This window comes from Myotis yumanensis, unplaced genomic scaffold (genome assembly GCF_028538775.1).
Source record: "Myotis yumanensis isolate MYYU_CA2020_CCGP unplaced genomic scaffold, mMyoYum1.0.hap1 SCAF_10, whole genome shotgun sequence".
Lineage (NCBI taxonomy): Eukaryota > Metazoa > Chordata > Mammalia > Chiroptera > Vespertilionidae > Myotis > Myotis yumanensis.
The window spans coordinates 55287417-55313530 of NW_027223761.1; the positions used below are offsets into that span (position 1 = coordinate 55287417).

Genomic DNA, 26114 nt, shown 5'->3' on the forward strand with positions numbered 1-26114 from the left:
TAAATGTTGATTGAAATTGTTTAGTGTTTCTTGCAGTTCTGACCTAGAAAGGGGTCAACGTGTAGAAGTTACCTTATATTTGAAGGACTGTTTTGTGGAAGAAAGATTTGTTTTCTGTAAAACGAGGCATTACAGGTATAATTTAGAGAAAGGCACATTTCACTGTAATAATGAGAAAAAAATTTCAAATAGAACTGTCCAAAACATAGATTCAGTTGCCTGGTAAAGTTGAGAGTTTCCCACTATAGGCATTTGTAAGCAAAAACTGTACAGTGACCTTTTATGGTCATTACAGAAGGTATTTATGTTGCAGCGAAGGGGTTAGATCAGACTGTTCTCCGGTTTTAATAGTGCTTAAGATTGTAAGAGTGGTCCAAGTAAAGAACCTCTAGGCTTCCTCTAGATCAGCAGTGCCAACTGGGGGCAATTTTGTCTGTCCTTCAAGAGACCTATGGCAATATTTAGGGACATTCTTGGTGAGGGCTGCTATTGTCATCTAGTGTGTAGATGCTGTGAAACATCTACAATGCACAGGGCAACCATCTACCTCCTCACCCCCCACAATTAGGAATTATCTACTCCCAAATGTCACCAGTGCCGAGAGCGAGGAACTGGGATTTGGCTCGAGGGATTTGGCTGAGCGAACGACTTAGATGGTGGTCCATTTGATCTTTGAGAGTCCTCTGGGCCTGAAGTGATTAGGCTACCTAATACTGGCCTTAGGCAAAGGGGTGAAGTAGGGAACATTTCTTTCCAACAACTCCTTGCCATGCCCATCACACCATCAATTCCATTGCTTTTAAGCTCTGTCTCTGTACTCCCTTCTGGGCCTATCCTCTCTACTGACTCTTGATCTCATCAAATTTAGCTCCCTTGGGCCCTGTTTCTTCAACATCTGTTCTCTGTTATCTCGATAATCTGAAAAATGAATACACCTACTGATATTAATACTCTTTCCTTTCTTGGCGATAATGCCTGAATCTCTCTTTCTCTCCGATTGATCCATGGTGATCTGCTGGAGGTTTCCAAGGTAGCTGGTTATCCACTCACAGGTTTATATAATTGTAAAATTTGCAAGTTGTCATTCACATAGATTATATATGAATACTTTATTAAAGCAAGATAATGTGACACTTATAGCATCTATTCAAAATTATTTAGATAAAAATTCAAGCGAGACATTAAAAATATTTACTTGCATATTTATGAAGCTAATTAGAGCTAGTAACTCAGAGATGGACTAAAGTATCAATAGAAGCAGTTCAAATACTGGAAATTATTAATACTAAGAATGGTCTAAACAGTGATGGCGAACCTTTTGAGCTCGGCATGTCAGCATTTTGAAAAACCCTAACTTAACTCTGATGCTGTGTCACATAGAAATTTTTTGATATTTGCAACCATAGTAAAAGAAAGACATATTTTTGATATTTATTTGATATATTTAAATGCCATTTAACAAAGAAAAATCAACCAAAAATGAGTTCGCGTGTCACCTCTGACACGCGTGTCATAGGTTCGCCATCACTGGTCTACAATTACTTGGGTAGAGTTCACTTAACTTTTGCAGGTAAACTAGTCTTCAGTTTTATTTGCATATGTATATAGAAATGAAATAATGTGGCAATAGTTTGTGTTGAAATTTAGTAGATATAAATAAACTGCTCTGATTTGTAGTTTGGGGGCATAAAAATCCAAAATAAAATTCATAGATGATGGGGCAAGTTTTCTTCTATACACTCATACTATACTCACTACTAAGTACTGCGTATATTTAATTGGAGAATTTATTTTTATTTATTTATTTATTTATTTTAATATATTTTTATTGATTTCAGAGAGGAAGGGAGAGGGAGAGAGAGATAGAAACATCCATGATGAGAGAGAATCATTGATCAGCTGCCTCCTGCACACCCCTTACTGGGGATTGAGCCTGTAACCCAGGCACGCGCCCTGACCAGGAATCAAATTGCGACCTTCTGGTTCAGAAGTTGATGCTCAGACACTAAGCCATGCCGGCAGGGCTGGGGAATTTATTTTTTTTCTCAAGTAGGTCTCACTATATGTCAAAATCTAGTTATAATGACATTTTTTGAGACAGAGTAATTACCAATATTTTAATGTTTAGTTTTCATTAAAAAATGGTTATTTTACCCTCTTTCCTTTTTGTAAAAATGAAATCACACTTTCACAAATGCCAGTTTATACTTTGGCTTCTAGTTTGATTGAGATGAAGGAATGTGTACTTAGGATAGCTCAGATGGTGAGACTGTGTGCCAGGAACCACCTGCTTTCCTTAGGGGCCTTTCCTATTAAAATATTAATCAGACTACTAGTGGTTATAGACAGAACTTTCATGTAAAAATTTGGCTAACATACACACATACCTAATTTTTGCCGTGCCTCACATTTAACACACTAAGAAAATTACATTTAGAAAAGCTCTTTAGAACTTTGCAGCTTCCACCCCTAATTAGTCTGGTTTATTGTTACTAATTAAACTTTGAAGACAGGGAAAGCCAATTTATCTTAGTTTCAAAGTTCTTTGGGTGTTGTGAGGACTTATTTTTAAGGGTATTACTCCATTTTACTCCTAATCGGCTTCCCAGCATAACAATATTGAGTTGTTCTGCTTTGCTGATATACTGTTAGTTTATCTCATTCTAACTTTGTGGGTGGACAGCAATGGTATTTAGACATGGTGTTTTAGAAATATCCCAGGGAGATCTTTGTGTGTGCTATGATTTGTAGAAAGTGATTTTGAGAAGATCTAACTTTGTGAACTGTAAGAAATAAAATAGCCACTTGAAAAAATCGGAGTCAGATGAAAGAAATAACTAAGTCTATAATTTAAATGAATGAACAAAATGACTGTTTCTTTTGCTTCAAGATAGATAAACATTTACCATGCAATCATGTCCCAAATGTCTATACATCCAGTAGCCTGCATTTTTAAAGTACTACTTTGGAATGTAACCTAGAGTAAGTATACATTTATGCTATTGGTATTTTTAAGTAAATGGATGTGGATGTATTCATAAAATACTGGAGAAGATAAAATTCTGCAGCTATGCTAATTGCTACTAAAACAGACTGTGGGACCATTGGGAATGCTCTTGTGAGAAAGCTTAAGAAAACCTTTGTTCAGTTCTTCCCATGGCTTTTGATGACATGGAGGAAAAAAATGAGGAAAAATACCAAAACTATCTTTTCTTTCATGAAAGTTTCTATATGAGTGCATGATTATCAGATTGTGAATATAATTGAGGGACTAAAATATTGTATGAGGATCACATTCTTCATTATGAAACCTCCTAGTTCCCATAGAAGCAGGCATTGTGAAACAAACAAGTGATATGGAGAGAAGAAAAACAAGCTAGAGCTTTCTTCCGGTACAGACTAAATTTACAGGTACATTGTTTTGAGTTTATTTAGAAAGTTCAGGAACTACTATCCTTTAATAAGAAGATTCTGAATAGGTATTGTACATACAAATCTATCTATCTATCTATCTATCTATCTATCTATCTATCATCTGTCTATCTACCTATCTATCTATCTTTCATCTATCTTCCATCTATCCATCCACACATGCATACATACAATGTGTATTATTGCCATTAGCAATATAAGAGTAATATGCTTTTAATGGGTGAAGAGTTTGTGCAAACATTTCCAGATATCAGTGCCTAAAATTCTGATCTTAATTTTATATTATTTTATTACTAGAGGCCCGGTGCACGAAATTTGTGCATGGGTCGGGTCCCCAGGCCTGGCTGGCGATCAGGGCCGATCAGGTTCCCCGCCTCCCTGCCTCTTTCTTCCCTTGTTCCCTCAGTGCCCTGTGGCCATCGTCACTGGTTGCCTGCCATGTTCTGTGCTGCCCCCTGGTGGTCAGCGCACGTCATAGTGAGTAATCTAACTGTCGGTCGAACTCCCAAGGGGACACTTTGCATATTAGCCTTTTAAATATATAGGTTATTATTTTTTATTTTTCTAATTTAAAAAATATTTTTATTGATTTCAGAGAGGAAGAGAGAGGGAGAGAGAGATAGAAACATCAATGATGAGAGAGAAACATTGATTGGCTGTCTCCTGCACACCCCCTACTGGGGATCGAGCCTGCAACCTGGGCATGTGCCCTTGACTGGAATCGAACCCAGGACCTTTCAGTTCGCATGCTGACGCTCTATCCACTGAACTAAACCAGCTAGGGTATGATCTTGATTTTAGACAGACACAGAGTGCCTCCTTCATTTTGTGTCATAATGTAGATTGATCTTTGAACCCAGCTATACACAAATTTCATAAAGGTGTGGACCATGTGCAACTAGAATACAAAGCTTCTGCTTTGCATGAGAGAAGTAAGCCCAGTCTATAGATCTCTTCTCTTTAATCATTTTGGTATTCATAAGTATAGCTAATCCTGGATAAAACTTGATTTTACAGTTGTGGTAAATTTTTATCTTTCTTTTTATTCTTAATTTATTTTTACTGTTTGAACAGAATAGATAAACATTTAAGATTCTTCTCTTTGCCCTAGACCAGCCGTGGGCAAACTACGGCCCGTGGGCCGGATCCGGCCCGTTTGAAATGAGTAAAACTAAAAAAAAAAAAAGACTGTACCCTTTTATGTAATGATGTTTACTTTGAATTTACATTAGTTCACACAAACACTCCATCCATGCTTTTGTTCCGGCCCTCCGGTCCAGTTTAAGAACCCATTGTGGCCCTCGAGTCAAAAAGTTTGCCCACCCCTGCCCTAGACCCATTAGATGTTGAGCAAAATTGACGTTGGTTGTGAAAAAATAAAATAAAATAAAATATTTTAAAAATATCAATAGTGATTTTTTTTATTTTTATCACATTCTTATCTATAAATTGTTAAGTACTTTTGTAGGTAGTTTGAAAAGCTATGTATTTCAATATCATTATGTCTCTTAGTGATAAATTTGATAGTGAATCCATCTTGGTGATTTGGAGGAAAAACAAAGCATAGAAAAAAGGTGGTCCAACAAAGCTAAGAGGCCTTGACCTATAGCAGCAATTCCAACCCTTCTCACCTCATGGCACACGTAAACTACTAAAATTGTGCAGGATACCAAAAAATATATTTTTTGCTGATCTGACAAAAAATAGGTATAATTTTGATTCTTTCACTCTGGATGGCTGTTGTTGATGTTGGCTGTTGTTGTTTTTTTGTTTGACAATATAAGAGAAAAGAGGTCAGTGCCCCTGACTAAATAGTCAGGTATTGTATGTTTTTGAAAATTCTTGCAGCACACTAATTGAAAATCACTGATCTAAAGTGTTTCATTAATAAGGATGGGGGTTCAAAAGGAAAAATCTTATGTGTGTATAAAGTTTAGAAGAGATGACTGAAAAATATCTTACAGTTTATTTGAGTCAGAGTTTAAGCATTTGCTACCCTACACCTCCCTCCCTTTTTTGTAGAGGTAATGATTACTTTAATTGTCCTTTAAAACTTTAAAAATTTTCATTAGCGAAAGAAAACCCATTAGTTCTGGACCTTTCCTTCCTGAAGAGTTGGGAGTCGGTGGGAACTGAGAATGCAGAGAGGAATCTGCAGCTGGATAGAAATAGTGAGAACCAAGACGCATCTGAGCAATGCCATGCCTAATTGAGGAGGGATTTTCTCAGATGAATTCTGGAATGAGCATATGCCCAAAAAACTGACAGCTGGCTTGAGTGTGGGCACAGAACACACCATTTTGGAGAACTAAGTGACATTCCATTATACCAGGACATGAGTACAATTTTCATATGCTGTGTTCGAAACAACAATAAAGATATTACATATTTTTCTATTTGTTGCTGGTGGCCATGTTTAGGGGAGATTATACATTGGCATTGAGTTGGTTCTCAGTGGACAGTTAAAATGTGGAACTCAGCTGGAGAGCAGTTGTTGGCTTTTTGTCCGTAGGACAGTGTGGTTTGGTGCAATAGTGAACAAGTGCTGTCTTACTGGCCACCTTAGTTACATTTAAAATAACCCTCACTCGAATGGTCTTTCTTGCCTTTATCAAATGATAGATAGACATTTGAACTGCCATACTGCCTCGTGTTATTTGTGGCCCTGCTGTGATCTCTCTCAAGTAATCTGGAAGCTCTTATTTATTTATTTTTGTAATGTCTTTGAGAGAAAAACATAATATCACCCTAAGCCTGGTTCTTATTTGAGGTTAATGGGAATGCTAACCTTTGGATGAGAATAACTAACTTACTACAAATTGTCTTACTTATAATAATAAGGTTTCACTTGGGTGACCCGTCTACTTTGCCCTGCTGAAAACACAATATTTTTTCAGCTTTAACTTTGCTCTGAGTTCATTTAAAACCTTTCTCTTCCTCCTCCATGTGCTTAATGACATGTGAGGTTTTTGTTTGTTTTGTTTTCTGAATTGAAAAAGTAACTTGTTTGGCAGCATTAAGGTAAAGAATGGTGGTGTCTTACACATAGTTATGTAAACATATTGGAAAACTGGCTCATGCAACTTTTGTGTCATCTCACTTTATATGTAAAGGTTTTTAGTTTTTTATTGTAATACTTAGATTTACTTATTTGGAAATTTAAAAGTATATTTCTTAGATCTGTTTTTCTTTAGTAGGATAAGTACTTTATAGAAGTTTTGAGGATTATTGACTTTTCTTATCACTTTTTCTTTTTAAAAAAATATTTTTATTGATTTCAGAGAGGAAGGGAGAGGGAGAGGGAGAGAGAGATAGGAACATCAGTGATGAGAGAGAATCATTGATATGGCAGCCTCCTACATGCTCCATACTGGGGATTGAGCCCACAATCAGGGCATGTGCCCCGACTGGGAATCAAACTGTGACCTCCTGGTTCATAGGTTGATGCTCAATCATTGAGCCATGCTGGCTGGGCACCTTTGCTTTTCTTAAACCTGGTTTGTAATGTAAACAGTGAGTTCTTTGACATGGAGACTATATCTTAACTTACTGGTTTATCTGTTGTGATGAAAATATTTTGTAAAAGCTGTCATTCTTTAATGGGAGATTTCAAAGGAATCTCAGAGAGAAATCCAAGACAGCTCATGGACCTTGGAATTAAACACATGATGTTGTTGTTACACTAGTATTTTAATGATGTAATACTGAACTTTGAAAGGTTCTCCCCTTACTTCCTTTTTAATGATAGACACTGGTTAGAAAAAAAAGAATCATTATGGGGACTAACCTTGGAAGCACAGTAACCACTAAATCAACATTAATAAGAATAAAATATTTTCTAAAGGCTGATGGGTATAATTAAAAGCCTCGAATTTGAAATCAAGTAGTTCTAGTTTTGAGTCTTAATTTAGCTTCTTAAATATTCTGTGATTTAGGTGAGTAACTTATCTTATGAGTCCAATTTCCTCATCTTTAAAATGGGAGTAATTTAAAAAACCCAGCTGAAGAGCTATTGTTAGGCGTAGAAATAATATTTTTAAAACACCTTATACAGTGCCTGGCACTATCTCTATCTATATTAAAGCCTAAGTGACTGTTACAACCAGTTGACCAATCGACCAGTTGCTGTGACGTGCACTGACCACCAGGGGGCAGATTCTCAACACAGGAACTGCCCCCTGGTGGTCAGTGCGCTCCCACAGCCAACCTCCCACAGTCCCTCCCCCCAGCCAGCTGGGTGGTCAGTGTACTCCCACAGCCAACCTCCCGCAGCTGGCCAACCTCCCGCAGTCCCTTCCCCTGGCTGGCGAGCCGCAATTGGTGGCCAGGCCAAGGGGCCCCACCCATACACAAATTCGTGCACCAGGCCTCTAGTTAATCAATAATAGTTTATTATCTATTTTATTCCTCTGCTTTCCTCTTTGTCCGTGTTCTCTAGTCCTTTTTATTTTCTTGATTTACCTTTACTAACTTTCTATCTAAACTTTTCCATGGTTTCTCTTGGCTTCGTACTGTTCCTCTACATATTTATTTCCTTTTCTGTTTATTTTGAATAGCATTTTAATGACTTTTAATGACCAAAGAGAAATGGATATGCAAAAGAAAAGGAGCAGCTGACAATGTTGATAATTTTTAAATATAAGTCATTGCCATCCTTTATTTCCAATAAACTGCATTTCCTTTACATGATAGAATAGAAATGGGAATCAAGTGAATAACTGGCTTTTATAACTTCAGTTCTAAGAATATACTTTCAGTGAGTATTTTGTTCAATGAATGAATTTGCATATTATTTTTTTAAGTTTTTAATGAAGACTGATGTTTTCTACATATGATCTTTTATCTGTAAAGTTTTAAATAGTGAATTGTTTTAAAGCTGTATATTTTATAAAAATCTGCCAGCAGAATTAGACTTTTGTTGTAAAGAGGAATGTAACTTCTAGGTTGTATTAGTTATTACCTATTGACATTTTCTATAGTTATATACATTAAGTTGTTTTATTTTCATGGAAGACAAACAGCTTACCCAATTACCATAAAAGAAAAGGGTGTCATATAGTCTGTACTCCCCATCCACTATCTAACCTAACTGTTTCTACAACTGGAAAATTTCAAGGTTAATATGTTGTCAGACTCTGTTTGCTGACCTTGAGGTATAAATCAAGAATGGTGAGCAGTGCAAGGCAGAGACGAGGCCTAAGTGTTTGGCATATTTAATGTAATTTTCCTTAATTACATTCAGTTCAGTAAGAACAAGTACTTTCATCTGCTTAACATATGTATATGTGAATATATGTATACATATGTTTATATTTTTATATAAAATATACATATTTTTATGAGATTGGTCTCTATATTAGTGACATTTTACTTTAAAATAATTTGGCTGTGTACTGAAGAAAAAGGACTTATAGAATCATAGAATTGTGGAGTTCAGAAGGATCATACAGATTAATCTAACTATTTAAAGATGAAAAAGTTAAGGCTTAAAAAATGAAAGTGATTTGATTAAGTTTATAATCTGAAATTTGGAAACCTAAGACATTTTTCTTAATTCTAGTCTGACGTATGTGGCCCTGAATTCTTATAAGATATTTTGTATTTTTCCCGTATTTGTTTTGTCAAGGAAGGGAAACCTTAAAAAAAATCAATAATAAAACTGCTAATTTGAAACAAAGGGACAGATTTAAAAGATGGGCTACATAGTATGTGACTTGAATTATGTAAGGATTTTTATAATTACAGAATAATACATAGCTTTTTAATTTGAGAATAGTGCTGCTGAAAATTATGTGTTAGCTGAAGCAAATCAATATTGTGGTAATATGTTGTGTGTTCAAAGTCAAAATAAATACCTTACAAATTGTGATAATGCTTATTTATCCAATAAAAATGGTTTCCCCCAGAGACCATGTGTTTTCAGAAAAGTTGAAAATGTTTAATGGACATTAAAGTACAATTTATGAATGGGAGTACTATTTAGTTTTTTTTTTTAATTTTTAAAAAAATGTATTTTATTGATTTTTTTACAGAGAGGAATAGAGAGAAATATCATCAGCTGCCTCCTGCACACCCTGTATTGGGGATGTGCCCACAAACAAGGTACCCTTGACCGGAATCGAACCTGGGACCCTTCAGTCCACAGGCCGACGCTCTATCCACTGAGCCAAACCGGTTAGGGCTACTATTTAGTTTTTTGAAAGATGGTTGCTATAAATGGAAACTAACATCATTATGGAAAGCCTTATATATCAAGAATCACACATGCATGAAGTTCGGTAAAGTAAAGACTCTGCCTTTTGGGACTTTATGTTCTAAGTACAGACAACCAAAAAGAGCATTGCCTAAACATATTGAGTAATCTAAATAATAATCAGATGTTTTGGTGCGTACCTTTGTAGAATGCAGTGTAAATATTCTAACAGTATATTTTATTGGAATGATTTGTTAATATGCCTGCATTTCCACTACACTGACCACATAAGGGCAGTAGGAATTAAGTATTATGTGGATTTGTTTCCCTAGTATGCTGGCAAAATAGCAAGTACTGATAAAATATATAAACGATGGTGAGAACTTATGGTTCCTTGTCTATTCTGTTTCACTCAAAGATCTTGTGGGCTCATGATAGTCCAGAGCATACCTCTGTGTCCCTCTCCCTTTGGCTTGCTGAGTCACAAAGTAGTGAAAACACATAGACACCAAATCAATTTTTGTGAATGGGTGGGTAGTTACCTTGCTAAAATCCTATATAATAAAAGGCCAGGACTATAGCGTATTGAATGGAACGACCGCTTGACCAGTCACCATGAGGTGCATTGACCACCTCTCGGTTCCTCCCAACCCTGCCCTGCAGGCTTCAATCGCAGCATGGTGAACAGAGCGTGGAGGCGGGGTGGGACTGGGGACTGTTGAGCAGTGGCAGGCAATGGGCGGCAAGCAGTGGTGAGCATCAAGTGGCGAGCTGCAGCGAGCATCACAGGGCAGCAGCAAGCGGCGCGGAGTGTCACGGGGTGGGGAGTGTGGCAGGGTGGGGAGCATTGAGGAGTTTCACGGGGTGACGGCGGCAAGCAGGGCGGTGCGGGGCAGTGGACATGGCCCTGATCGCAGGCTAATCCTAGGGACCCTACTCGCCCATGATTTTGTGTGCTGGGCCTCTAGTATGAATATAAGTACACTTGGGGCAAAAGGAGGTGTATTACTTCTTTTCCAGAAAACAGATAAGTTTCAAAATTTGTTTGAGTAATAGATAGAAGAGGGCTCAATGAATGTGGGGGGAAATGGGCTTGATGAGTATTAAAGGCCAGGCAGCAAAGGACATCATTGTCTTTGGACATTCAAGGAGCGGTCAAAGGCACTGTGATCAGGAACAAAGACCATTTAATTGATTATGTTGAAGAAAAGCAGAAGAGTTCTGTGGTAGGAAATAATTAAATGCACCATCTAGTAAGGTCTCTAATAGATGTTAAAATGCTTTCAGCTTGTATGTTTTAACCATTTTGTGGCATAAATGTTAAAAACAGCTTTCTATATGATGGCATATTCACATTGAGCCGTATTCACATTTGTTATGTTTCTGGTTATTTTTAGGAATGTGAAGTATTTATATATTGTGATATAGTTTCTTTTTTAGAACATTGAAAAGGGATAGTTTTCATATAATTTTACACGACACAGTGAAGACAGCAGTAGTATAGGGTTGTTGTTGTTGTTTTTTTATGTGAGTTTTATAAGTTCTGTAACAGGAAGCCATGTATTATAAATCTGTCACTTCCTGAAAATTCATTCCAGAGAAAACAGTATTTTTCACCTAAATGAACTTTACTTTCACATTATTTGTTACTACAGACCTAGTGCATGAAATTCGTGCACGGGTACAGTCCCTAGCAGCTGCTGGCTGCCGGCTACCAGCCAGGGCCTCCCTTCCCCAGCTGCCGGCCGGGGCCTTCCTTCATTTCACAGTGCCCCATGGTGGTCAGCGCAAGTCATAGCAAGCAATGGAACTCCCGAGGGGACACTTTGCATATTAGGCTTTTATATATATAGACTAGGAACGCAGTGCACGAATTCATGTATGGGTAAGGTCCCTCTAGGTGGCCTGCAGGGATCAGGCTGAAACTCAACACAGTCCAACACCACCTGCAGTTCCTACCTGCCGCTCCCGCTCATCCTGGCCCCACTGTGCCTACCGCGGGCTCACACCCAATCAATCCCAATCAGGAGAGGCTGGCGCTGCCATAGCAGCACTCGCTAGCCATGAGCCTTGCATCTCTCACCCTCCCAAGGGGAGTGGTCTGAGGGATCAGGCTGAAACCGGCTCTCCGACATCCCCCGAGGGGTCCTGGATTGTGAGAGGGCACAGGCCAGGCTGAGGGACCCCACCGGTGCACAATCAGGCTGGGGAGGGACCACAGGAGGGCTCCAGGGCATGCCCGGCCCATCTCAATCAGTCCTGATTGGCTGACCCCAGCAGCAAGCTAACCTACCAGTCAGAGCATCTGTTCCCTGGTGGTCAGTGAACGTCATAGCGACTGGTTGACCAGATGACTGTCTGCCTCCTGGTGGTCAGTGCATGTCATAGCGAGCGGTTGAGCAGCCTTAGCATATCACTAGCATATTACGCTTTGATTGGTTGTTTGGTTGTTCTGCCGTTTGGTCTATTTGCATATTACCCTTTTATTATATAGCATACTTTCTGTACACTATTGACTTAAAATCTTTTGACTTAACACTTGGATTGCGGGAAACGAGTTAAGTCGGCTCGCGTGAATTGCGCGTACTCCGCGGGAGCTGTCTTAACTCGGTTCATATAGATTTGCGGTGGAGTGCGGGAAACGTGTAAACTCGGGCCGATTGTAACTGTGTATTACCAAATATTTGTTTGTTTGCCGTTCACAAAGATACCTACCTGCGTATGCGAACCGTTTCATACCCATTGGGGTAATAGGTATCATAAAAATCCCTTGTAAGTAGAGAACACTTTATGGCGCTGGTCGAGTACAATACCGTTAGGGTACCAATGTATTGTTTTCTCATTTTATAACCGATATCCCTGGATATCTCACCATGCAAAGAGAATAGTTATTGAGAAATACTTCTTGTGTCCGGACGTCTTTAGTTTTGAGTTTTGTGAATATTATTACATGTTTAAATATTTAAATATATTGTGATAAAGACATTCATATAGAATTTTTTAACCAAATAAAATAAAATCGTTCCGCAAAGTGTTCGCATAATAATTATTTTTTTATATCAGATATCTATCGGAGTACCGCTATTTTCAGTTAGTATTATTTTTATTTGCTTTAACCTAGAATGTTGCAGCATTCAGACTATAGTGATGATGAGTTTTGTGCAGAAAAGTTGTCCAATTATTCTTGTGATAGCGATCTTGAAAATGCGAGTACAAGTGATGAAGATTCTAGTGATGATGAAGTAATGGTGCGTCCCAGGACATTGAGGCGACGAAGAATTTCGAGCTCCAGCTCTGACTCAGAGTCAGATATAGAAGGCGGGAGAGAAGAATGGTCGCATGTTGATAATCCACCGGTCTTAGAAGATTTTTTAGGGCATCAAGGATTAAACACAGATGCTGTTATAAATAATATAGAAGATGCCGTGAAATTATTTATCGGAGATGATTTTTTTGAATTTCTTGTAGAGGAGTCAAACAGGTATTATAATCAAAATAGGAATAATTTCAAACTTTCAAAAAAAAGCCTAAAGTGGAAAGATATAACCCCTCAAGAGATGAAGAAGTTTTTAGGGTTAATTGTTCTCATGGGACAGGTGCGCAAAGATAGAAGAGATGACTATTGGACCACGGAGCCGTGGACGGAGACGCCATATTTTGGTAAAACGATGACGAGAGACAGGTTCCGACAGATATGGAAAGCTTGGCACTTCAATAATAATGCGGATATCGTAAATGAATCAGATAGACTTTGCAAAGTGAGACCAGTACTAGATTATTTTGTGCCTAAATTTATAAATATTTACAAACCTCATCAGCAATTATCACTAGATGAAGGGATCGTACCTTGGAGGGGAAGATTATTCTTTAGGGTATATAATGCTGGCAAGATCGTTAAATATGGAATATTGGTTCGTTTGTTGTGCGAAAGTGATACAGGATATATCTGTAACATGGAAATTTATTGTGGCGAAGGAAAGCGATTATTGGAAACGATACAAACAGTAGTGTCTCCATACACTGATTCGTGGTACCATATATATATGGACAATTATTATAATAGCGTCGCAAATTGTGAAGCACTTATGAAAAACAAATTCAGAATATGTGGAACAATCCGGAAAAATCGAGGTATACCTAAAGATTTTCAAACAATTTCTTTGAAAAAAGGTGAAACAAAATTTATAAGGAAAAATGATATATTGTTACAAGTGTGGCAATCAAAAAAGCCTGTATACCTGATTTCTTCGATTCATTCTGCGGAGATGGAAGAAAGTCAGAATATTGACAGAACATCAAAAAAGAAAATTGTCAAACCGAATGCACTCATTGACTACAATAAACATATGAAAGGTGTTGACCGGGCCGACCAATACCTTTCATATTATTCGATATTGTGGAGGACGGTCAAATGGACAAAAAGGTTGGCAATGTATATGATAAATTGCGCATTATTTAATTCTTATGCAGTTTACAAATCAGTGAGGCAAAGAAAAATGGGTTTTAAAATGTTTTTGAAACAAACAGCTATCCACTGGTTGACGGATGATATTCCAGAGGATATGGACATTGTTCCAGACCTTCAACCAGTACCGTCTACTTCTGGAATGCGGGCTAAACCACCTACATCTGATCCACCATGCAGGCTATCGATGGACATGAGAAAGCATACGTTACAGGCAATTGTCGGAAGTGGAAAAAAGAAAAACATTTTGAGAAGGTGTCGCGTATGTTCCGTTCATAAATTGCGCAGTGAGACACGCTACATGTGCAAATTTTGCAATATACCTCTACATAAAGGGGCGTGTTTTGAAAAATATCATACGCTAAAAAACTATTAATTTCTATTTGTTTTGATTTATTATGAAAATTTTATTTTAAACTTTAAAAATATGTGTATATTTTTAGGTAATAAGTATTTTTTGGGTTTTTCGTATTTAGTTTATATATATCGAATTATTTATGTACTGAATAGATAAAAAAATGTCTGTGATTGAATAAATTTTCATTTTTTACACAAGAAACCGAAAATTTCATTTCAATCGAACCCATACTTCAAAAGATATAGGCATTTTAAACTAACTCTGATTTTGCGCGGGAAACCTAAATAATTGCCCGCGCCATCTTATATTTTGGCGGGAAATTCACCCGACACCGTAGTGTTAATACTTTATGAGATTTCCTTTACATGATTACTTTTATCTAACCACCCATATTCTTCATAGAAATTGCTAATAATGAAATTATTCCTGGGATTTCATAGAAGTATAATCAGTTTTTAAAAAATGGTTTCTGCTTGGCTGGTGTGGCTCAGTGGTTGAGCATTAACCTATTAACCAGGAGGTCCCGGTTAGATTCCCTGTCAGGGCACATGCCTGGGTTGTGGGCTTTATCCACAGTAGGGGATGTACAGGAGACAGCCATTCAATGATTGTCTCTCATCATTGATGTTTCTATCTCTCCCTCTCCCTTCCTCTCTGAAATCAATAAAAATATATTTAAAAATAAATAAATAAAAATGGTTTCTAAAAGATCAATCCTAAAATAGGCAAATGATATGAAGAAGTTAAACCTACTGATCAAACAACAAACAAAAAGGTTTATAAACCTTCAGTGCTCATTTCACTCATAAGAAGAATAAACCCATAATGTATATTTTATTTTATCCATCAGTTTGATAAGGATAAGGCAGTTTGATAAATCACAGTTTTTGCGGGCATAGGGAAATACTAGTCTAATGAAATAGCGATTTTCATATATGTTAATGGAGTGTATCAAATTAAAAATGCACCTGTCCTTCTATGCAGTGAATCCAGCTCTAAGAATTTACCTCCAGAGATATAAGTGTACATGTTTACGAAGTGTAGTTTGGTATTCAATATTTATTTCATCTCCTCTAAATAGCTATTTGTTGACTGTTGAGTAAACCAGCATTTTTTGTGTATGTGTAAAATCAAAAAATATAAAACATGTTTTTACTAACTAGGTGTCTATGTACAAATGTATATACACACGAGAGAGAGAGAGAGAGAGAGAGAGAGAGAGAGAGAAAGAGAGAGAGAGAATTCTACACAGATATAATACCAGAGATCTGGAATGGAAGGGCACTTTCTTTTCATTGTACTTTTATTATTGTTTTGAATTTAGTGTCAATCATGTACATGCCTTAAAAGTGTCAGCTTTAATAATGTTTTTTTGAGATGAAATTTATATGCTATAAAATTTATCAGTTTGAAGTGTCAATTTCATGGGTGTTTAGTACATTTACAGAGCTGTGCCCCTATCCATACAACCTAATTTTATAACATTTTCATTGGCCCCAGAAAAAACTTTGTATCATTAGTAAACAAACCCTATCATCCTCACTTCCTTAGCTCTAGACCAGTGTTTCTCAACCTTCCTTAATGCCATGATCCTTTAATACAGTTCCTCATGTTGTGGTGACCCCCAATTTCATTGGTACAAATTGAACATAATTAAAGCATAGTGATTAATCCCAAAAACAATATGTAATTATATATGTGTTTTCCGATGATCTTAGGCGACCCCTGTGAAAGGGTTGTTGGACCCCGAAAGGGGTTGCGACCCACAGGTTGAGAACCGCTGCTTTAGACATTAATTATTTCACTTTCTGTAAATAGGTTTGTATAATCTGGAATTTCATGTAAACGGCATCGTATGGCATGTGGTCGGTTGTAACTGGCTTCTTTCACTTAAGTAATCTTCTTGAAGAACTATATTGTAGTAGACCTTACATAACTTTTGATTTTTAAAAATGTTAAAAAATTAAAGTGAAAATAGCAATTTTAAAATTACTTATCCAGTTTAAGTATACCATACAGTGGAAGGGAAGCACAGAGAAATTATTTCATGTTAATAGCTTTCAGTTATTGAGCATTTACTAGTCACTCTATTAGGCTTTACATATGTTATCTTATTTAATTTTTACAATTTATGTAATAGCTTGTATTCTATTATTTTCACAAATGTGTGAATTGTGATATTAGTGTTAATTTTAGGTGTTTAGACATAAAAGTGTAAAATGTAAAAACAGATGTGTGCAGATTTATACCTGATAGCTAAAGTTTGAATATTTTAAGTGTTATAACATTAGCACTTAAATGTACAGTGAAAATGTGATTCGCTAGCCAGACAGGTCTAATGGAACTTTTTGCACTTACAGATAATGTCCTATGTCTGTTTTATATAGTATAGTACCTACTGCCACATGTGGCTGTTGATTATATGAAATATGACTAGTGTGAATGAGAAACTGAATTTTAATATTATTTCATTTAAATTAATTTTAAGTTCAGTAATAACCACACTCTGCTTTTGACTATGAGCTAATAACAGTTCTGGGGCAAGTGAAACAATTCAAACGCAGGTAAAACATCTGAAACAGTGGACATTAGACAGTGAAGGGAAGAGATCCCTGAGAGATAAGGAACAGAAAAAATGAGCCCTATGCTTACGCTAGCCATGCATTGAGAGAGTTTCCAGGCATGGATTGAAGAGGAGTCATGCAGACAAAGTCTAGAGGACTTTCTGAGTTAAGGAAACAGAGTGGAGAGTAGACCATGCCAGATAGAGTTTACAGAAGAAAAGATTAGAGAGAAAGTACTCGGCTGATTACTAATTAGGGCATGTAAGTGAGGAAAATGCCACAGTACAGGGAAAGAATAACCTGGAAGCACTGTAGATCCTTACCTAAGTGCTTGGTACTCAAATAGCAGCAGGAATAGTGTCTGTTCCTACCAGCCAGACTGTTACTATCAGATAAAATAGATTTCAGAGTAAAGAATATTATCATAAATATTGAACAAAGGGAACAAATGGAAGTATACCAGTAGTATCACAAGTTTCTGTATTACATGGTAAGTGGTATAATATCACTTGAATGAAAACTATCAATTTAAAGATGTAAACTATAAACCTTAAAACAAACACTAACATAAGCCAACAATGGAAAGAAAATGGAGCCATAAAAATATTTAATTAAAAAATTAAATAAAATTGAAATGAATGAAGTAGGTTGATTCCAGTAAATTTGAAGGCATAACAGTAGAAATGATTTAAAATAAAACACAGAGAGTAAAGAGAAAAACTGTGTTGGCATAACTCAGGTTTTATTAGGACTTGGGTTCTGGATTCTTTCCATATACATCTTAGTATATAGTGTACTTAGTATGGTAGGTTTGAGGGGTGCTTTAATCCACATTTACTATGTTCTGATGCCTGCTTTTAGAAGAAATTTCAGTAGCTGGTTTATATCCCACAAAAGATGATTATATATTTTAGGAGCTTTTCTTATTGATTAGAATTGGTTGACAACTGGACTGACTGTATTTTACATTTAAAAAAATGTGGTCATCTTAATGTAATAGTGAATAAATATTATGATTTACTAGAGGCCCGGTGCACAAAAATTTGTGCACTAGGCGGGGGTGGGGTGGGGTGGGGGTGGGGGTCCCTCAGCCCGGCGTGTGCTCTCTCACAGTCTGGGACCCCTCGGGGGATGACCACCTGCTGGCTTAGGTCCACTCCCTGGGGGACTGGGCCTAAGCTGGCAGTCAGACATCCCTCTGGCAGCCTGGCAGCCCTTGGGGGATGTCCACTTGCCAGCGGGGAGCAGACCTAAGCTGCAGTCGGACATCCTTAGTGCTGCTGAGGAGGCAGGAGAGGCTCCCACCACCACCGCTGTACTGGCAGCCATCAGCCTGGCTTGTGGCTGAGCAGAGCTCCCCCATGTGGGAGCTCACTGACCACCAGAGGGCAGCTCCTGCATTGAGCGTCTGCCCCCTGGTGGTCAGTGTGTGTCATGTGACCAGTCATTCCCAGTCTTTCTGCTGTTAGGGTCAGTTTGCATATTACCCTTTTACTATATAGGATAGAGGCCTGGTGCACGGGTGGGGGCCGGCTGGTTTGCCTTGAAGGGTGTCCCGGATCAGGGTGTGGGTCCCGCTTGGGTGCCTGGTCAGCCTGGGTGAGGGGCTGATGGCTGTTTGCAGCTGGTCACACCCCCTTCAGGGTGGGGGTCCCCACTGGGGTGCCTGGCCAGTCTGGGTGAGGGGCTGAGGGCCTTTTTCAGGCTGGCCAGTGACTGAGGCTCCCAGCCTCTCCTTTTTTTCTTTTTTCTTTTTTCTTCTTTTATTCCGGGATTTATTTACCTTCTGTAATTGAAACATTGTTGTCATCACTGGCGCTCCCAGCTCTGAGGCCGCGGCCGGCTGAAAGCAGGTATCTGGGGTTTGTTTAGCTTCTATAATTGAAACATTGTTGCTTTCGGGTTCAGAGCCAGACCGCAGCAGGCGGGGAACCTTGGCTTCCTCCATCACTGGAGCAAGCAAGCCTCCTGCTCACTTCAGCTGCGTGGCTGCCAGCCGCCATCTTTGTTGGCAGTTAATTTGCATATCGCCCTGATTAGCCAATGGGAAGCATAGCGGAGGTACAGTTAATTACCCTTTTTGTCTCTTATTAGATAGGATTTGCTGATTTAATTATAAAAGCCATTGTCTTTTTAAAAACTTGCTTCTTTAGGCATTCTTGTTTTGTTTTGTTTTTACAATTACAGTTGACATATAATATTGTATTAGTTTAAGGTGTACAACATAGTGATTAGACATTTATATAACTTAAGAAAGGATCAACCCACTAAGTCAAGTACCCACCTGACGCCACACATAGTAATTACAATATTATTCACTATATTCCCTAAACTGTACTTTTCATCTCCATGACTATTTTTATAACTGCCAATTTATACTTCTTAATCCTTTCACTTTGTTCACCCCACCTTCCAAACCCCACCCCCTCCCAAAATCTGGCAACCATCATTTTGTCCTCTCTATGAGTTTATGTTTTGTTCTTTCATTTATTTTGATGTTTAGATCCTTGATATAAGTGAAATCATATAGTATTTGTCTTTCTCTGTCTGACTTATTTCACTTAGCATAATACCCTCTAGGTCTATCCATATTGTTGTAGATGGCAAGGTTTCATTTTTTTCTATGGCATTCTTAGAGATAATTTTAAAAATTGACTGTTCTTTTTTGAACTGTATTATCCTTCTGCTCAGTCTATATACAGACATATATGTAATTACAGCATATATATATACTTATATAAATATTTATATGTGTGTATACACTCTTTATTATCTTAATACAGTTTATTTGAAATTAGAGAATGAAAGATGTATGACTACTTTTGCACATCTTTAAATTGTCTCAGGTACAAGATTTAATAGTAGGCATTTTGCTTTTTAGACAGCCCGATGACAATGTCAGTGTTCATTTGCAAGTAATGTGTTTTCTCCTTGTTATAGGTCCTTTTGTTCTGCATCACAGCTGCCATGTACATGTTCTTTTTCAGGTATGTTCTGTTACACCTACTCATTTTAATAGAAAAAACAGTGCTCCTTTGTAATTTTCATCAACCATGTAACTAAAGTGTTACCCAAATAATTGTGTCCCATGAGTGGCATGCGTTTTGTTTTGTTTTGTTTCTAGAGTGGTTGAGGTAAATCAACGCTCCTTAGTAAATAGAGGAAGAGGGAATGGAGATTTATTTGTTCACATTCTACTTATAGAATGTGAGAGCTGAATATGTAAATTAATAGTCCTCAAATTCTGATAGGTGTTTTTTTCTGACCTGATTTCAGATATTCTTATAATACAGTTAACATTTTAAATTTAAAGAAGAAAAAGTGATGGTAGGGTTTAATCTAAGTCTTCTGTGAAGGTAACCTAGCACATTAATCATAGCCTTTCAAATATTAAATTAGCTCAGCTTGTCAGAGCTGTATTTTACTTTTCTTTTTAAAAAAAATATATTTTATTGATTTTTTACAGAGAGGAAGGGAGAGGGATAAAGAGTTAGAAACATCAATGAGAGAGAAACATCGATCAGCTGCCTCCTGCACATCCCCCACTGGGGGTGTGCCCACAACCAAGGTACATGCCCTTGACTGGAATCGAACCTGGGACCCTTCAGTCTGCAGGCTGACGCTGTATCCACTGAGCCAAACCGGTCAGGGCCAGAGCTGCATTTTTCATTGACACTGAGACTCTGAGGAATAAGGGGGAGTGTTAGGATGGCTCAAGATTTTAGTGCCAATGAAAAGGATGTCTGTCATTGTTACATAACCATAGCAGCATGAGAATAGGATTTTTGTTCAGGAAGAGTCCACTTCTTCCTAGTCTTCCTTTTCAGTAAGACCGTAATTCCCATTTAGTTTACTCCTGTTGCACTCATTTGAATAGACCCTTTCTTGATGTTTCTGGATTTAAGCAGAATTCAGTCACAGCAGGAAAGACCAGGCTTTTAAAATTAAAATTTGTATTTAATTGACAAAGGCAGTTATGGATTTTAATAAGATATATTTGGTAGATATTTTACTTTTTTTAACCTAAATGAGATAATTTAACCATACCAGAATTTTTGAACAACTAATTCCCTGCCAGAACATCCTAAACAAATATTTGTTAAGCACATTTTAACTTTATAAAAAATGTTATGCAAATATAAAGTGATGATGTTATTATTTTTATAAAGGGACAGCCAGGCTGTTAGAAGGAAGAAAAATAGATAAAGTTTCAACTTGATCTGCAAAGGGTTGGTAATGGGATATGTAATATTTTATGGCGGTTAGTAATGACAGAAAAATCATTGAAGCTATCTGGTGGTTTTTGTGAAATTGTTTGACTTGCCATTTTAATACAGCCTCATGCATACCGTACAGTTTCTGTTGTCTCATATTTTAATAATTTAGGGCCGGGGTAGAGGCGTTAATAGCAAACTATTTCATTTTTGTCAATTTTCCCAAACTTCATAATCATATAGAGACACATTATTAGGACAGTATTGCAAAAGTTTATGTGGTTTATCTCTATGTTCTGTATTGTCTGAGGATAAAGCATACCTAGTGGGGAAAATGTAAAAAAGATATAAACTTAGAAACATATTTTTTATATATACACAAGAGAAAAGTATAATATCAAGCAAATTTTCTTTTTGTTAAAATTTCTAACAGAACAGGTAGTTAAATAAAATAACCCTTTCCAATATGGCACCGGAAGACAGCATATTTCGTCAACATTTAGCATTTGTTAGTCATCAGAAGTGTTTGAGGCTTAACAAATAAATTGTGTGTTGAATATAGTGATAATGCTCAATTTTTAGCATGGTTCTTTGAATATTGCTGCCATCAACCTAGTATTTTTGGTGTAGAAAGAAAATCAACCCTATAAATATGTATTTTGGTGCAGAGCTGCAGAGCCTTTTCCTGTTTCAGTCACAGAAACAACAATTTAAAATACTTTCCAGAAAGCTCAATATAAGGTTTTACTGCCAAGATAAACATTTTCGATTTTCTGAGGAAAGGGGTTGTTTTTCTCCTAAAAGAAGCACTATCACCAAATTCCTAGTGTTCTTGGCAGAAGTTAGTTTGAATAACTCAACCAAATGGGTTTGGTAAATAGTAAAGTAAAACTATTTATAAAGTACTACAACCAAATAAAACAATGTTATATGTTTGTTTGGAATGAACAAGCAATATTGTACATAACAGTTAGCAAGTCCAGTTTCATTACAATATTTTATTGTTAAGATTCATTTTATTGTAAATATAGATATTTTGAGGACACATTTATTCCATTTATTAACAATCATTTTAGTTCTAATTGCATGACATTTGATAAGTAAATATCAAATAATATTGTCCCCAGGACTCCATTTATGGTCATCTCTTTTGCAAAGAGGATAAGAGAAATATTTTATGTTAGAAATGAGTTAACTTGTGTTTTTATTCTAACCCATAAATGTGGAAAAAGGGAAATGAGACCCCCTTTCAATAGAGAGAAAATGGTCCAATTTTTTTTAAAGAAAAACTTGAGGAAATCGCTCCATAAATATTTATTGTATGAATTTACTTACAATGTTTTTAGTAATGAAATATTGGTTATTAAAACGTGTTGAGAAAATACACTATTGCAGTTTTTAATAGCTTTCTTTTACAGGTACGATTATTTTCACATACATTATCTCATACATGGTGATCTCAATTTTCAATCTGTATGCCAGAAATAAGGCTCACATTCAAATGGAATCCTGGGAACTCTTTAGAGGCTTGGGTTAAATAAAGGTAACATGTGAAGAGAGAGTTCTAGTTTTCTTCTAGCTCTTAACCAGCCTGCCCATCCAGCCATAGGCTGTCTATTGATACCAACACATACTATAATATTTGGAAGATGTTTTGAAAGACAAAAGCTCTCTGTGTAACCCTAGTGAGCATACTTCATAATTGCTCTGACTCCTTTGTTCAATGATTTATTATTTTGTATGTTGTTATCATAGCTTCACCGTAGAGCATTGTCTGTCACTTGCAATTCAGACCAAGCAGAAGTCATGGTTGAAAACTTGATAGAATACTTTGTCTCATGCACCCCTTTAAAACATTTCTTTACTTCCAAATGTGTGTTTATGGGTAAAGCAACCCACATTTTCTCAAGCCAAAGAATTCATCATAGTCGTTGATTCGGGCTTCACTAGGATCTTCCCAGCATCTTGTGGAGAAAAGAAATGTTTCTTTTGAACTACTAGCTCTTTTTTATTTTAATTAAGAAGCAAAAGAAAGACTCAACAACACAAACGCTGTTCCGAAACTATTACAATGAATCTTGCTCATAAAAAAATAATGAAACAAGCAATACCTGTAAACATCATAAGTTTTATTTTCAACATTAAGTTTCTGTATCTGGAGAACACTAATATTTTTTGAATGATATAAATGAGCTTCATTTTTCTTCTTTTAAAGATTTTTATTGTTGAGCGTATTAAAGATATCCCCCTTCTCCCTCTTATACCCTTCTCCACCCAGCTCTTAGCCCACACTAGGCCTTCACCTCACTATTGTCTGTGCCCATGAGCTGTGCGTATATGCATGTAAGTTCTTTGGTTAATCTCTTCCTGCCCTCCTTGCTCCCTTCCCTCTGAGATATCTGTTAGTCTGTTCTATGCTTTCATGTCTCTGGACCTATTTTGTCAGTTTATTTTGTTCATTAGATTCCACATATAAGTGAGATCATGTAATATTTATCTTTCTATGACTGGCTTATTTCACTTAGCATAGTACTCTCCAGATCCATCCATGCTGTCTCAAAGGGTAATAGGTCCTTTTTTACTGCTGCATAGTATTCCATGGTGTAAATATACCACAGCCTTTTTATCCACTCATCTACTGATGGGCACTTAGGCTGTTTCCAGATCTTAGCTATGGTGAATAACATAGGGATGCATATATCCTTTCTGATTGGTATTTTGGAATTTATAGGACATATTCTTAGAAGTAGAATTTCTGGATCATAAGGCAGTTTCATTTTTAATTTTTTGAGGAACTGCCATACTGTTTTCCACAGTGGCTGCACCAGTCTGCATTCCCACCAGCAATGTACTAGGGTTCCTTTTTTTCACATCGTCACTAGCACTTGTTGTTTGTTGATTTATTGATGATAGTCATCCTGGCAGGTGTGAGATGATACCTCATTGTGGGTTTAATTTGCATTTTTCTGATGATTAGTGATGTTGAGCATTTTTTCATGTCTGTTGGCCATCTGTATGTCCTCTTTGGGGAAGTGTCTATTCCAGACCTATATTTTAATTGGATTGTTTGTCTTCCTCTTCAGTTGTGAGCTTCATTTTTCTTTATATAATTTAATTTTAAATAGACAGCATCATAAAGCATATTATGACAACGTTGATCCCATCCTAGTGAGTACCTAGCTGGAAATTTTTTCCACCTGCCTTTGCAAGAACAGCAGCAACAGTTCAAACGTGTAGAACAAAAGGCTCAGACTTGTCATAGCGCATAATCTACAGACTATAACTGATTCACAACAGACTTATCTCAATCTATATAAACATTGAAAAGCTTTGCATTTTTAGATAGAAACCAGTGCAAATTAAAATGTATTTTGTTTTAGACAGAAACAGTAGTGATGTGGCTGCCATTTAATAAATTCTCATCAGCTGTCTGGAAAGGCACAACTAATAAAGCATTTCATTAGTCTCAAGATAAAGATGTAATGTTTGTATTTAAGAAACATGAAACTATTTATTGGCTGAATAACCTACAGTTATTAAGTGAAATACATTTGATTGTCCTAGAATCTCTTTACATAAACTTAACTTAATATCTTTGAAATAACTTTAAATGCAAGTAAAGAACTTTTGATCTGGGTCTTTCAACCATTTTCTGATTTTAATGAAAGTCTTTTAAATATAGAGGTTCTATTTCTTAAAGGATTGCCTAGACATTCACAAAATCTTGTCTAGAAAATTATATATGGCATTCAGATCTTAAATGTTGTACTTTAGGGTTAGGAGAGTTTGCCCTAAAAATTAGATTTTTATTTAGAAGGTATTACTTCAGCGATGTAGAGAGTGTATTGGGAGTTTAGAAGGGGGACACCATGACAAATAATGGAAGAGTATTATAGCAGTTATCCAGGAGAGAAATGGTGAGAACATGACTGAGTTGTGGTAATGATATGGCTAAGAGTAGATTTAAGATATGAGGATTGCTGCTTGGATGTGGAAGAACAAAACACTGGAAGCTGAACAAATTAGAAAATGTGTAGAAATTGAGGACAGATTCTGCAAACACTGAGGTCCAAGTATTTTTTTAGACATTCGTATAGAGTCATATATATATCAGTGGGTATTTGGAGTTTAGGAGATAAAATAGTCTTTTCTTGACTGTCACTCTAGCTGCTTGACTGTGACAAATTGCATAGCTTCTGTTACATCAATTTCTTCATTATTAAAAATGTAAATTACTATATGGACCTAATAAGTGGGTTTGGGGGATTAAATAAGACATTGTCTTTCAAACTTTTTTTGCTGTAACATAAAATAAGAATTGTGAATACACACACACACACACACACACACACATCCAAGAGTAATACCTAATCTTACTACATGTAATACATTTGGACCTTTTCTATTCTAATTTATTTTATTTGTTGTAAAAACTGCTTTGACCCACTAATGGGTAACAACAATCAGTGTAAGAAAAATACTGAAGTAATACATGTGAGCGCTAAGCACAGTGATTGTTACCTTGGAAAAAGTAGAGTTAGAATTAGTGATTGCTGTTTTTAAACTAGGAAATAAAATTAATTAAAATAAAGAATTTCAGGAATGAGGACATTATCTTTAGTAGTAATGCTGTACACATTCAGTAAGGTAAGTGTTAAAATGTGTTCATTTGCTCTAACAACGTGGTGGTCAGTGGTAATCTGCTAGAGAAATGTCTGGTTGAGTTGGGGTAGTAGATTAAGAAATAAATGTGACATATTGTAGACTTTAAATATATACAATTATATTTGTCATAAAGTTACAAAAAATAAAATGTAAAAAAAGAAATGTGAGATGAGGAAGTAGAATGAATATAGTAAACTCAAGAGAGGAGAAAGGGCAAGTTGTT

The 26114-nt window shown here is 36.6% G+C and overlaps 1 protein-coding gene across 1 annotated transcript in view; it reads left to right on the forward strand.

The window, feature by feature from the left end:
* Window positions 1–26114, forward strand: part of TMEM135 (transmembrane protein 135) — a 222712-nt gene that overhangs the window by 126562 nt on the left and 70036 nt on the right. Inside the window, exon 6 of the mRNA XM_070425819.1 lies at window positions 19953–19999. Coding sequence (XP_070281920.1) covers window positions 19953–19999 — 47 coding nt within the window. The remainder of the gene's footprint in view (window positions 1–19952; window positions 20000–26114) is intronic.